Below are 13,660 nucleotides of genomic sequence, written 5' to 3'. Positions count from 1 at the left end.
AGATAAAACAGGGAAAAGAAACCCCACTGGGCTGTTATTGACAACTTGTACCTTCATCCTTGAAGCATATGATCCCACAGTGGGGGCCACTGGATGATGATGTTTGAAGATGGACACAAATAATCAAAATTCCTGGGCCACTTTGGACACAGAAGACAAATTCTATCAGCAAGATAAAGCCAAACTACTGGGAGGGTGACAGGAATTCTTTGATACAGGAGACTCACTGGAATGCACTCTGCAAGGGAGATACAGAGCTGGAAGAAGACTAGGAAGCAGACCATGGGGTCCTATGGCTACCTCTGCCAGCACAGGGCAGATGGCCAGATGGATTCCCATCCTGAGCTTTTCCCCCTCTACATCTTTGCCAAGGCTGTGCTTATGCCTTGGAACAACCTACCCCACAATGATACTGAGCCATGTATCCTGCAAAGGCTTGCTTGAGACTCACTACTTCCATGATGCCTTCCCAGATTCCTCCCTAGATCCCCAGACAGAAGGGATCTCTCCCTCATGTGATTTCAGAAAAAATATGGGAATGCTTCCTATATTTCTATGTCATCCTTGTGCAGGGGCCATGCTAATCTTCTCTGTATCATTCCAGTTTTAGTATATGTGCTGCTGAAGTGAGCATAGTACAAATCTTTATTACCACTCACTTGGACTGCTATAAATGCAACTAAGCATGCATACACAGACTCCCACAAGAGTCTTTATGCCTTATAAGCTCTGGGAGGGTCCTCATTACAATTCCAACTCTTATAGGAAAGTTGAGTTCCCAGAACAAGGTTAATCTCTCCTTTAGTGTTTTAGGGGTATTCCTGAAGGATTGGGATTATTCATTCTAATGTTATTGGTTTAAGCCTCCATTCTGTTACATTCTACCCAATAACAATTGCCAGTTACAGCTAGCTTCTCGCTAATTTAATTGATTAACCCAGTGATTAACACTCTAGTATCCTGTAGGATTAACATCCTAGTACCCACTTAATTAAGTGATCACTTAAGTATCACTTAATTTTTACAAAGGGATATTTATCAAGAAAATACAGCAAGAGAAGTATAAAACATCCCCCTAAACTGGTAGTACACTCTCCCCTATACCACTTTGGTAACTGGGGAGCATGAACTCAAATGCAGAGGCCAAGAAATAGGTATAATCATGTGGTGGCCCAGGTAGGGAGATAGGGAGCTGGAAGCAGAAGGCTACTGCATGTACTCCTCTCCCCTGCTTAGAGCAGGCATTGCTTCACTCACCACTGGAAAAAGAGAACGAGAGCTGTGGTAGTGGAAACCTTTTGTATGAATGTTCAATACTTAATAAGAAGCCCTTTCTTCACCGTGTGATAAGTATCCAGGAAACAGTCATCACGCATTTGTGCATGTTCCAGAGTCTATGCGGAGATTGCATTACGCTTAGTACGTTGTACGTGCTCATTAGGTCTGGGATCTCATTGGCCAGTCCTTTGTTACATTTATCAGCCTGTTACTAGAATCTAAGCCCCATGAAGTCTTGATACCTCCCCAAGTGTCCTTTTCCACACACAGTTGGCCTCCATAAATGTTTGTTGAATGGATATTTTATACTTATTTTCTACTGTTTGGCTTTCAGTATAGACTAAAATTATCTGTTCATCATCCTACATTAAGAGATGATTGTTTTATATGAGGGCCATGATTAAACTACACACTCAGTTCTCTTTCCTAGGCTGAAAAACTCCAGTTGCTTTTAACTTCTTTGGTAGTATTTTCCAGTCCCGTCTTCATGTCTTCATCCCTCTGGCTCTCTGCTGAACCCTCTCTACTTTAGTCACCTCCCTCTTGAGGCAGAAAGCCCAGAATTAGATATGCCTTCCTCACTCTTCTGCCAGATGACATTCCTTGCCTCCTTCAAAATTCTCTACTCATCTTTATGAAGCCTTTACTGATTAACCCCACCTGACTCCAATCATTCCATTCACTCAAGAAATCCTCATCATTCTTCATATTTCCTACTTTCTATGTAACCCTCATTTTAAGGCAATTAAGTATGCAGGTAATTCCGCAAATTTGTGAAAACATGAATTTATTATAAAAAGAGACATTGCAGAGAAAGAGAGTTAATTTGTTTTATAAAAGCATTTATCACAGATTTCCTTTAAATCATTGTGTGGTAGACGCTATTATTGGAGTCCTAACTGGATTTGAATCCCAGCTTTGCCGGTTATTAACTGTATGAGCTTGAGATAATTACCTAATCTTTTGTGAGGTCAGTTTCCTCATTTGTAAAATGGATGGGAGTAGAAGAGATGGTCTCTTAGTTTCCTTTGAGCTCTTGATTAGCTAGTATCATCACCTTTAAAGTTATATTCCATCTACTCTGAATTTTTTTAATGTTGTCTCAGACTCGTAAGTCTCTTAAGGGTAGGAACTGTTTTTTGTCTTTTCTTCACATCCCCAGCTCTTAGCATAGTGCCTGACACATTGTAAGTGCTTAATAAATTCATTTTGATTGAAATAGTGAACTTCTCTATTATATCTAAAATAGATTTCATTTATGATTTCTCAAAATATAGCTCTGGAAAACCATGCCTTGATAAAACCTATTGGCACTCAAATGGAGTTGCTTAACTATGCCTTTAAACCCAAATCACTCTGGCTTTCACTGATTGATGAATAATAGATCCCAGCCCACACCTTACTTGTTTATTGTTTGGGTTTTGATGACTCAGAGTGAGCGTAAATAGCAATTATTTAGGTTGGGACAAAAAACATGAGTCTTCACCTCCCAGATTGATTCTTTTGAGAAGGTAAAATAAGCCATCTTTTGCCTCAATTCTTACCTAGCCTTCAATCACAAAAAAATGAATGTTGCCTGGGTGAGACCTAGGAAAGATCATAGCTTAAAAAGGCCAATCTCCCACCCCATCCAGGGCCATCGCCAGTCTTTCTGACCTTCTTGCCACTGGACCCCAATAACTCTGGTGGAGAGAGTGAGGCCCATGACTTTGAACAGCTCTGCCTCACTTAAATCTAGTTCACTTGCAAATCAAGACATCACCCTCCTAATATCACTTCCATAACAAAGGATAAGCAACAATACTGAATCAACCCATATGAAACTTTTGAAGAATAAACCTACTATGTAAAGGAAGGTATACCTAGATATGTTGTGTCCCTCTGTCTCTCATTTCTATTTTAGTTTTTCTTTTGACATATATCCATCTGTATCTTACCTCCCCTGTTAGGTATAATTTATTTTCATTCAGAACCCATGCTTCGACCTTATCTATCAATTCTTCCTGGTTGCTGTTTCAGTGCACTGTACTCAATTGTCTCTAAATGAATGGAATGGGAAGTGACTTCAACCTTGAGTTTTCTTTATCCTATAATTTCTTCAGTGCTTTAGAAGTTTTTGTTAGAAGCCCTCAGAGTAGAAGTTGCATTTTCCTTTACTTTGTGACACAAATAAATAACCAGACATATTAACCATGCAGGAAACTTACTTTAACTAGGTGGGAAAGTAAAAGGCTCTTCTCTGTTAGCACGCTGAAGTTCAAGATCTGATTTTTATCTTCCTATTATTAAGGTTAAGCCTCTTTAATTCCTGCAGTGGTGGTATCAGTTTAATTCCCTTTGGATTTTCTGGGTTCTAGAATATGGGAATAATCTCAAAACAGAGCATAATATGATGTCCCCCCTTCACTAAAAATTGAGAATTCCTCCTGCCCTTATAACACTAAAATAGAAAATTGTTTCATATTTAATTTTCTACCAAGCACCATGAAAGGCAAATGCTAGAATGTTAAAAATGTAATAACTTTTAATTGCATTTGTTAGATTGGATCTGAAATCTTATTGTCGCGGCAGAATTCTTTATCACACCCCAGACTTGATGCAATTTTAACATTATGAACTTTTAATCACTGTGAGAATATTAGGGAGCTTCCTTAGGTAATTTAAAAGAACAAAATCAATGGCTTTGGTGATAAAGGGCTTGTGCTGCAGAGTTCTTTGGGGTTGTCAGCAATTACTTTGTTTCTAATTTTATATAGAAGTCTACTTTGAAGCAATAATAAAGCAAACATTTTAAAAAAACATAAAAGCAAATATTCCAGGATAAAGTTATACTTTATTCCTACCATCCTCCTACCTTATAATTTTCCAAAAGCAAATTATAAAAAATGCCATAATTTCTAATATAGAAAATGGGCTGATGCCCATTTTCAGTGATCCCTGTTTAGTTGATTCACATTAGTCACTATCTCACCCTGACCAACCCCGTCTAAGAATGCAAAATAGGTAAGTAAAAACAGAATATATACGAAATAAATATACAGTCATGGAAATGGGGCACTAATACCTGAGGCAACCAGAAAAGGCTATTTCAAGGGAATGGAATGGTAGTTGAGCCTTGAAGGGAGCAAGGGCTTCTAAGAGGTAGAACAGACAGCCTTAGTAAAGGCCCAGAGGCAAGAGATGGAAAGCTGTGTCTGGGGAACATTAAGTAAGTTGGTTTGGCTAGAGCAAATGCATGAGGGGGAGAATTGAAAACCAGGCTAGAAAGATTCATCACTGGAAGGTTTTTAGGCTTAAGATTAACATTTGCACCCCCCCCCCCCAGCAACTGTACTTCATTGATTAGGCTATAAAAAATTCTTTACAACAATTATGTATGCATGTATTGCTGGGATGTTTCTTTTCTCCCCTGAAGGAATATATGCAGTAGCACTTGGAAAATGTACCTCTTTCCTCTTTACACGAAAGGGTAATTTGCTTTATCCCAACCAATTGTGTAAGAGAGATTCTTCAATGCACTTCAACTGGAGTAAATTTTGTGGCATGATCAAAGAAAATAGAATACAGCCCAGAACAGAAGCATTAGGAAATTAAGATACTGGTTCAGTTGAATCCCTATAGCAGCTGTGAAGGTGGAAATTCCTTTATCTCCTACAGTCCTCCATCCCTCCCTCCCTCCTCCCCTGTTTTTGGTACCATGTATTTTGATGTTGCTTTCTCAGATGGAGTGAATATATGTGAGCCTTCAAAGCCAGAGAAAGACATGTAAGTGTGAGAAGAAGTGTAAAAAGTCTGTGATGTTCTGAGTGAGGACAAGAAAAACATTGTACCAGGGGAGGGCAAAGAGGGGTGATGTGGAGCAAACTGAAGATGAATTTAACACTACTTTTGTCAAGATATTGTGAACAAGGACTGACACTAAGTTTTCCACTATGCTACCTCTGAGATGAAGGAGAACAAAGAAAGAGAAACTGGTGTTCATTTCTGGACCCCTGGGCATATACCCCTCAAGAACAAAATAATCTTTGTAAGTTCTAAAGATATCAATAAAAATATGACAAATATTTTGAACCAGCAATACCACTGCTAGGTCTGTATCCCAAAGGGATCAAAGGAAAGGGACCTATTGGCATGAAAATAGGGATTGGATGAAAAAAGGGGATGCCCATGAATAGTTAACAAGTTGTGGTATATGATTGTGATGGAATACTGTTCTGCTATAAGAAATGACAAGCAAGAAGGTTTCAGAAAAGCCTGGAAAGACATATGAACTCCTCCAAAGTAGAGTGAGCACAATCAGGAAAACATTGTACACAGACCATCGTCTTATTTACCCACAAACTTAGTCACTTTTCCTTTTTATCAACCCCTTCAATGGGCACTTAAGAGGCTACTTTAGGGGGGCAGAGCCAAGATGGCAGCTGGAAAGCAGGGACTAGAGTGACCTCCCTGCCGAGTCCCTCCAAAAACCTGTAAAAAATGGCTCTGAAGCAATTCTAGAACTGCAGAACCCACAAAACAGCAGAGGGAAGCAGGGCTCCAGCCCAGGACAGCCTGGATGGTCTCTGGGTGAGGTCTATTCCACACGGAGCTGGGAGCTGGGAACGGAGTGGAGCAGAGCCCAGACTGAGCTGCGCGGACCAACCAGACCTGGAGCCGGGCGGAACGGGCCCTATCGCTCTGAATCAGTGAGCTGCGGCAGTTACCAGATTTCTCAACCGACAAACACCAAAGACAGCGGAGAAGGTTAGTAGGAAAAGCTGCGGAAGTGGAAGGAGTTCGCGGTTCGGCTTCCAGCCCCGGGGGCAGCTACAGCTGTTGTTGCTTCCAGCCCCAGGCTCACCTGGTGGGAGGAATTAAGTGGAGGATCAGAGCAGGAGTGCAGAGCCTGCTGAAGATCTAAGCCCAGTCCGGGTTGGGGGTTCTTGGGGAAGGAGCAGTGCTAGTGTGGCAGAGCTGGCACCCCCCCCCCCCCAAACATGGAACATAGAACTCTTTAGTCTACAAGCAGTCATAACCCACTGAAAAAATCAAGGGTCAAGTTAGTTGGTTGGGAATATGGCCAGGCAGCGAAAACACACCCAGATTCAGTCTCAGACTTTGCATTCTTTCTTTGGTGACAAAGAAGACCGAAACATACAGACAGAAGAAGTTAACAAAGTCAAAGAGCCTACAACAGAAACCTCCAAGAAAAACATGAACTGGTCCCAGGCCATGGAAGAGCTCAAAAGGATTTGGAAAAGCAAGTTAGAGAAGTAGAGGAAAAATTGGGAAGAGAAATGAGAAGGATGAGAGAAAACCATGAAAAACAAGTCAATGACTTGCTAAAGGAGACCCAAAAAAATACTGAAAAATACACTGAAGAAAACAACACCTTAAATAACAGACTAACTCAAATGGCAAAAGAGCTCCAAAAAACCAATGAGGAGAAGAATGCCTTGAAAGGCAGAATTAGCCAAATGGAAAAGGAGGTCCAAAAGACCACTGAAGAAAATACTACCTTAAAAATTAGATTGGAGCAAGTGGAAGCTAGTGACTTGATGAGAAATCAAGATATTATAAAACACAACCAAAGGAATGAAAAAATGGAAGACAATGTGAAATATCTCTTTGGAAAAACCACTGACCTGGAAAATGGATCCAGGAGAGATAATTTAAAAATTATTGGACTACCTGAAAGCTATGATCAAAAAAAGAGCCTAGATATCATCTTTCAAGAAATTAGCAAGGAGAACTGCCCTGATATTCTAGAGCCACAGGGCAAAATTGAAATTGAAAGAATACATCAATCGCCTCCTCAAATAGATCCCCAAAGAAATCTCCTAGGAATATTGTCACCAAATTCCAGAGCTCCCAGATCAAGGAGAAAATATTGCAAGCAGCCAGAAAGAAACAATTTGAGTATTGTGGAAACACAATCAGTATAATCCAAGATCTGGCAGCTTCTACATTAAGAGATCGAAGGGCTTGGAATACGATATTCCGGAGGTCAATGGAGCTAGGATTAAAACCAAGAATCACCTACCCAGCAAAACTGAATATCATGCTCCAAGGTAAAATATGGACTTTCAATAAAATAGAGGACTTTCAATCTTTCTCAGTGAAAAGACCAGAGCTGAATAGAAAATTTGACTTTCAAACACAAGAATCAAGAGAAGCATGAAAAGGTAATCAAGAAACGGAAATTGCAAGGGGCTTACTAAAGTTGAACTGTTTTGTTTACATTCCTACATGGAAAGATGATGTGTATGACTCATGAGACCTCAGTATTAGGGTAGCTGAAGGGAATATGCATATATGTATATATGTTTATGTATATATATATATATATAAGTGAATGTGTATGTATGTATATATCTATGTGTGTATATATATATACACACACATATATATATATATATATATGTAGAGGGAGAGAGAGAGAGGGAGAGAGAGAGAGAGAGAGAGAGAGAGAGAGACAGAGAGAGAGAGAGAGCAAGCATAGGGTGAGTTGAAGATGAAGGGAAGATATCTAAAAGAAATAAAATCAAATTAAGGGATGAGAGAGGAACATATTGAGAGAGGGAGATAGGGAGAGATAGAATGGGGTGGATTAGCTCGCATAAAGGTGGCAAGAGGAAGCAGTTCTGTGGGAGGAGGGGAGAGGGCAGGTGAGGGGGGAATGAGTGAATGTTGCTCTCATCAGATTTGGCCTGAGGAGGGAATACCATACATTCCCAATTGGGTATCTTACCCCACAGGAAAGAAGAGGGAAGAAGATACAAAAGGGGGGGGTGATGGAGGGGAGGGCAGATGGGGGTGGAGGTAATCAAAAACAAACACTTTCAAAAGGGGACAGGGTCAAGGGGACAGGAGAAAATTCAATAAAGGGGGAGGGGTTGGGAAGGATCAAAATATAGTTAGTCTTTCACAACATGAGTATTGTGGAAGGGTTATACATAATGATACACATGTGGCCTATGTTGAATTGCTTGACTTCTTGGGGAGGGTGGGTGGGAAGGGAGGAGGGGGAGAATTTGGAACTCAAAGTTTTTAAAAACAGACCTTCAAAAACAAACCAAAAAAAAGTTTTTTTGCATGCAACTAGAAAATAAGATACACAGGCAATGGGGAGTAGAAATTTAGCTTGCCGTACAGAAAAGGAAGGGAAAAGGGGATGAGTAGGGAGTGGGAGGACAGAAGGGAGGGCTGACTGGGGAACAGGGCAACCAGAATATATGCCATCTTGGAGTGGGGGGGGAGGGTAGAAATGGGGAGAAAATTTGTAATTCAAACTCTTGTGAAAACCAATGCTGAAAACTAAATATGTTAAATAAATAAATTAAATTAAAAAAAATAAAGTTTGCAAAGTACTTTAAAAAAAAGAGGCTACTTTAACACTTTCTGGAGTGATTTAACAAACAGTTTTATAAATACATTAGTCCTTTTTGCTGATATAAACCTATACTTTTCATTGATAAGTGGACTTCATATAATAAAAATGACAATACCAATTAAATTAATTTATGTGTTCAGTACCACATCAAACTAGCAAAGATTACTTTATAGAACTAGAAAAAATTACAATAAAATTTATCTGGAGTAATCTCATGAAAAATAATAATAATAAGTCAGAAGTAAAAAGACCTAGCAGCAACAGATCACAAACTATTCTACAAAGCACTAGTCATCAAATCAATTAGCAACTGGTTTAAAATAAGGAGAAGATATTCAGTGGTCTATATCATGTACACAACACACAGAAGCAAACATAGTAGTCTTGTGTTTGGTAAACCCAAACGCCTCAGCTACTGGGCTGAGGCCTTACCATATGATAAAAATTTTTGGAAAACCTGGACAACAGTCTAGCACCTCACACCACATGTCAAGAAAAATTCCAAATGGATGCATGATCTAGATGTAAAGAATCATACCATCAACAAATAAGAGGAACAAAGAAGAAATTACCTTTCAGATCTATGGACATGGAAGGAGTTCATGGGCAAATAAGAGATAGAGAGAATCACAGAAAATAAAATGGGCAATTTTTATTATATAAAATTTCAAAAGTTTTTGTGCAAAAAATCCAAATCCAAAAAAATCCAATATTAAAATGGAAACAGCTACCTCGAAAAAAATCTTTGCATTAATTTTAAAATTTAAATATATGAGTAAGAGCCATTCACCAAAATAAAAAAATGGTCAAAGAATATGAATAGGTAGGTTTTCAAGGGAAGAAATCCAAGCTATCTATAGCCATATTAAAAATGTTCTAAATCGGTCTGCGTGTTAGCCGTTGGGAGCGGAGGCATGGTGAGTGCGGCTACTCCCCCTCCTGCCCCCCAATTCCCTCTGGATCCCACTCCGTGGCCCGGCCGGGCCGTGGTCTTGTCTTTTCCTTGGCCCTGGTGGGGAACTCTCTTCTGGCCTCCCTTCCCTTTTCCTGGCCCCGGTGCCCCCACCGCCACCACCGCCACCACCTCCACCACTGCCGCCGCCGCCGCCTCAGCCCGGGTTGGGGCCTGCTCCCCCTGCGCCCGGCCCGGAGCCTCGGCGTCCCCACTGTGGCTTGGCCCCCCGAGCGCGGGGACCCCGTTGCTTGGTCAACCCCCGGTCTGTGGCCGGGCCCTTCCCAGCCCGGCCTGCTGGCCGCCCAGTGGCCACCCGGCCCCCCAGCCCGGCCCATCGCCCGGCCCGCCTCCTCCCGACCCGCTGCTCCCTCCCTCCCCCCTGACGGGATCTGGTCCGCCTACTTTCCCCCACCCCAGGCCAGGCCAGTACCACCAAGAAGCCAAACCTGGGCTCCGCCCCCCCCAAGAAAGAAGATGGGACCCAAACCCGAACTCACAGAGGACCAGAAACAAGAAATTAGAGAGGCATTTGATCTCTTTGATACAGATGGAACCGGGACAATAGATGTTAAGGAGCTCAAGGTGGCCATGAGAGCTCTGGGCTTCGAACCCAAGAAAGAAGAGATCAAAAAAATGGTATCTCACATTGACAAGGAGGGGACGGGGAAAATCAGTTTCAATGACTTCTTGGCTGTGATGACTCAAAAAATGGCTGAAAAGGATACCAAAGAAGAAATTCTGAAGGCTTTCAGACTCTTCGATGATGATGAAACCGGAAAAATCTCCTTCAAGAACTTAAAACGTGTGGCCAGAGAACTAGGGGAAAACCTCACTGATGAGGAACTGCAGGAAATGATTGATGAAGCTGATCGAGATGGTGACGGAGAAGTCAACGAACAGGAGTTCCTGCGGATCATGAAAAAGACCAGCCTCTATTGAGGTCAATGTCTCTTCCCCTTTTGCAGGCACATACAAATAGATTTACTGGTTATGAAGGTTTCTTGTTTTCATTTTTTGAGGCATCACTATAGTACATGGAGGCTGATTTTCCCCTTCCACTAATTTATCTAGATAATTATATTGGCAAATACCTGATTGAACTGTATGTTTTCTAAAGAATTCTAAAAAAGTAGTTCTAGATAATACATCTTGTCAATGGAGTCTCCAATTCAGATCCCGCTAGGCTTAAGGATGGGGGCCTAAAACTCCCCTCCTCCCCCACCCTTTTGCCTGGCATCTCTTCTTTCATTCATGAATATTACACCAAACCTCAGAGCAAAATTCAAGTGTTATGGCCACCAAAGTGGGAACAAAGAATATCTCCTTTAAGGTGCTGGTTCCCTTATCACCTTGCTTCCATCATCTCTTCCCCCTGCCATGCTCAGGTGTATGATACAGCAGGATCATGTGATTGGCTTGTAGGCCACCATTCCAGGCCATTTTTTCCCTCCCTCTTCCATTCACCCCTTTGATTTTCATTGACTTAGCTCTTTTAAGAAGAAACTAGCTTACCAACTTCTTTGTTGTGTCTGAAACACATCGACATACTTATTGTCTTGTGGAGGGCTTGGAATGTTCCATGGCATCATCCTCTCCAGTCAGTGCTGGGGTAGCTGCATCTAGCTCATCCACTTTGTGTGTCATCCTGGCAAATGCTCTTTCCTTTTCCCAGGCCAGGCCACCAAATGAAAAGAAGCTAAATGTAATGTTAGCCTAAGAAAATCGTAAATAGCATAGGTTGGCTTAATACTAATGTTAAAAAACCACACAAATAAGCATTTCCTTAGTTCATAAGCTTTAAGGGCTTAGTTGCTTTGAAAATTGGGGTGAGTGGGGCGGGTCGTGTTTCAAGTATTTAGCAAAGCCGTTTTCCCTTTTCCCTGCTTGGAAGGAAGGGAACTGGCTATTGTTGTCTTCATTAGAAATCTAATGTAACCGTGGCCATTTTCTACTGATTTTGTCACAAGTTCCTCTTTACTGGTTAGCTCTAAGAACCTTTGGTTCTTATTAGTCCATGACCTTCTCCTCTGATGTATGGATACTGACCACCGAGTGTCCCACATGGGTAGTTTGACATACTACTTTGTAACTCCCAGTGGTCTGTTCTGTGTTGATGCTATTTATTTTCTCTGTTGTGAATAAAGTCTTTCTTGTTTTAAAAAAAAATGTTCTAAATCACTAACACTGAGAAATGTAAATTAAAACAAGTTTGAAGTTTCACAGCATACCCATCAGATTGAAAATATTGATAAAAAGGGGAAATAAAAAATGTTGGAGAGGCTGTGGGAAAGCACATTAATATACTCTTATTATAGCTGTGAATTGGTAACTATGCTATGAACTTGTAACTATGCCCCTGAAACTACTAAACTGAATATCCTTTGACTAACTGATACCAGGATTAGACCCATATACCAAAGGGGTCAAAGAAAGAAGAAAAGGAGCTAGATATGCATAAAAATATTCATAGGAGTTCTTTTTGTACCAGCAAAGAGCTGAAAACTAAGAGGAAGGTGGTGCCCATCAATATGAGAATGGCTGAACAAATTATGGTATATGAATATAACGAAATACTAGGATGCTATATGAAATAAAGAAATGTGGTTTCAAAGAAATCTGGGAAGATTTCTATGAACAGATTTAGAGGGAAGTGAACACAACGAGGAGTACAATGTATATTCTAATATCAAAATTGTAAAAATGAACAATTTTGGAAAAAATACCAACTGCAATGCAAAGATCAACCATGAGTCTAGAGGACTGATGTTTGAGAGTTCTCCCATCTGCTGACAGAAAGGTAATAGGCTAATATGCAGAATGAGGTGCACATTTTTGGATGTGGCTAGTATGAGAATTTGTTTTGCTTGACTGTGCTTATTTGTTAAAGTATTTTTTCTTTTTTTTCCCTACTAGTTGGGAGGAGAAATAGAAGAGAGAGAAGGGGAAGATCATTCTAGAAAGAGGGGACAGGCAGTAGAAAGAGACTGAGATGGGAGATGAAAATCATATACTCATAAACTTTAAGTAGGCTGGTATAGCTGTATCATAGAGTTCATAGAAGGAAATAAAGATTGATAATTGGATAATTAAAAAATAAAGTATAATTGGAAATATAGAAAAAGGCCAAGTTGTGAAGAGCTTTCAAAAGCCAAATAGAGAATTTCATATTTGATCCTGGAGGCAAGGGGAAACTCATTGAGAAAGGGCCTGGGTAACATGGTTAAATCTAAGCTTTATAAAAATTACCTTGGCATCTGAGTGGAAGACAAATTGAAGAAGGAAGAGATTTGAAGCAGAGAGACTAGTTTTGTGAACTGTATGAATGGAAAGAAGATGACACCTCAAGTTATAGTGGGTTTATATCATGAACTTATCTCTTCTACCCAACTCCAATCTTATAACCATTCCCCACTTAATCAGTCCCTCTCTCCTTCTATCTTCTTGTCATAGTATGAGACAGTCCAACATTTCTCTATTGTCTCTAAGGTTAATCTACTTTCCACCCTTGATTCTACTTCATTCCTCACTCCCATCCCACTAAGACTACTCAGTTATCCAGCCCTCTCATGCATTTTCAACTCTCCTTCACTACTGACTCATTTTCATCTGCCTACAAACACATTGATTTCTCCCCAATCCTAAAAAAAGTCCTCTCATGACCATTATACTTACTCTTCTCTTCCCCTTGTTCCCAACAATCTAGTGAGTATTGCTGATTCTTCGCATTGTTATATATCGAAGACACTAACAACCTCCAAATTGTTAAATTCAGTGGCTTTTTAAATCCCTCATCCTTGTTGACTTTTCTGCTACTTTTGAAGCTCCTGGTCACCTCACCCTCCTGGACATTCCCTTCTGCTTTTGCTTCAGAGACATCCAGCTCTTTAGATTCTCCTCCCACTATCTTAATCCCATTTTCTCTGACTTTGTTGGTTCTTCTCAAGACTTCAATGTGGGTTTTGTTCAACAACAATCAGTTCCTGGCCCTCTTTTCCTCTTTCTCTACACTTCCTTTATTGATATTCTCATTTACTCCCATGGCTTTAATTCAT

At 40.5% G+C, this 13,660-nt stretch overlaps 2 protein-coding genes and 1 non-coding gene across 3 annotated transcripts in view; 2 read left to right on the top strand and 1 right to left on the bottom strand.

Moving 5' to 3' along the window:
- OCA2 (OCA2 melanosomal transmembrane protein) overlaps positions 1-13,660 on the top strand; it is a 625,581-nt gene that overhangs the window by 277,889 nt on the left and 334,032 nt on the right. The window lies entirely within an intron of this gene.
- On the bottom strand, positions 528-634 carry LOC118840474. The gene has a single exon (XR_005009666.1). It is a non-coding gene; the product is annotated as a U6 spliceosomal RNA (small nuclear RNA).
- On the top strand, positions 10,026-11,429 carry LOC118839782 (centrin-2-like). Its single transcript, XM_036747302.1, has one exon. The coding sequence runs from the start codon at positions 10,083-10,085 to the stop codon at positions 10,545-10,547; it is 465 nt and encodes a 154-aa protein (XP_036603197.1). The 5' UTR covers positions 10,026-10,082; the 3' UTR covers positions 10,548-11,429.

Source organism: Trichosurus vulpecula, chromosome 2 (genome assembly GCF_011100635.1).
Source record: "Trichosurus vulpecula isolate mTriVul1 chromosome 2, mTriVul1.pri, whole genome shotgun sequence".
NCBI lineage: Eukaryota > Metazoa > Chordata > Mammalia > Diprotodontia > Phalangeridae > Trichosurus > Trichosurus vulpecula.
The sequence above is the reverse complement of the archived record's forward strand: the minus strand, read 5'-3'. Positions and strand labels throughout refer to the sequence as shown.

Bases quoted from the DNA above. Each gene is read 5' to 3' on its own strand.
- LOC118839782 (XM_036747302.1), top strand. From the start codon at position 10,083: ATGGGACCCAAACCCGAACTCACAGAGGACCAGAAACAAGAAATTAGA.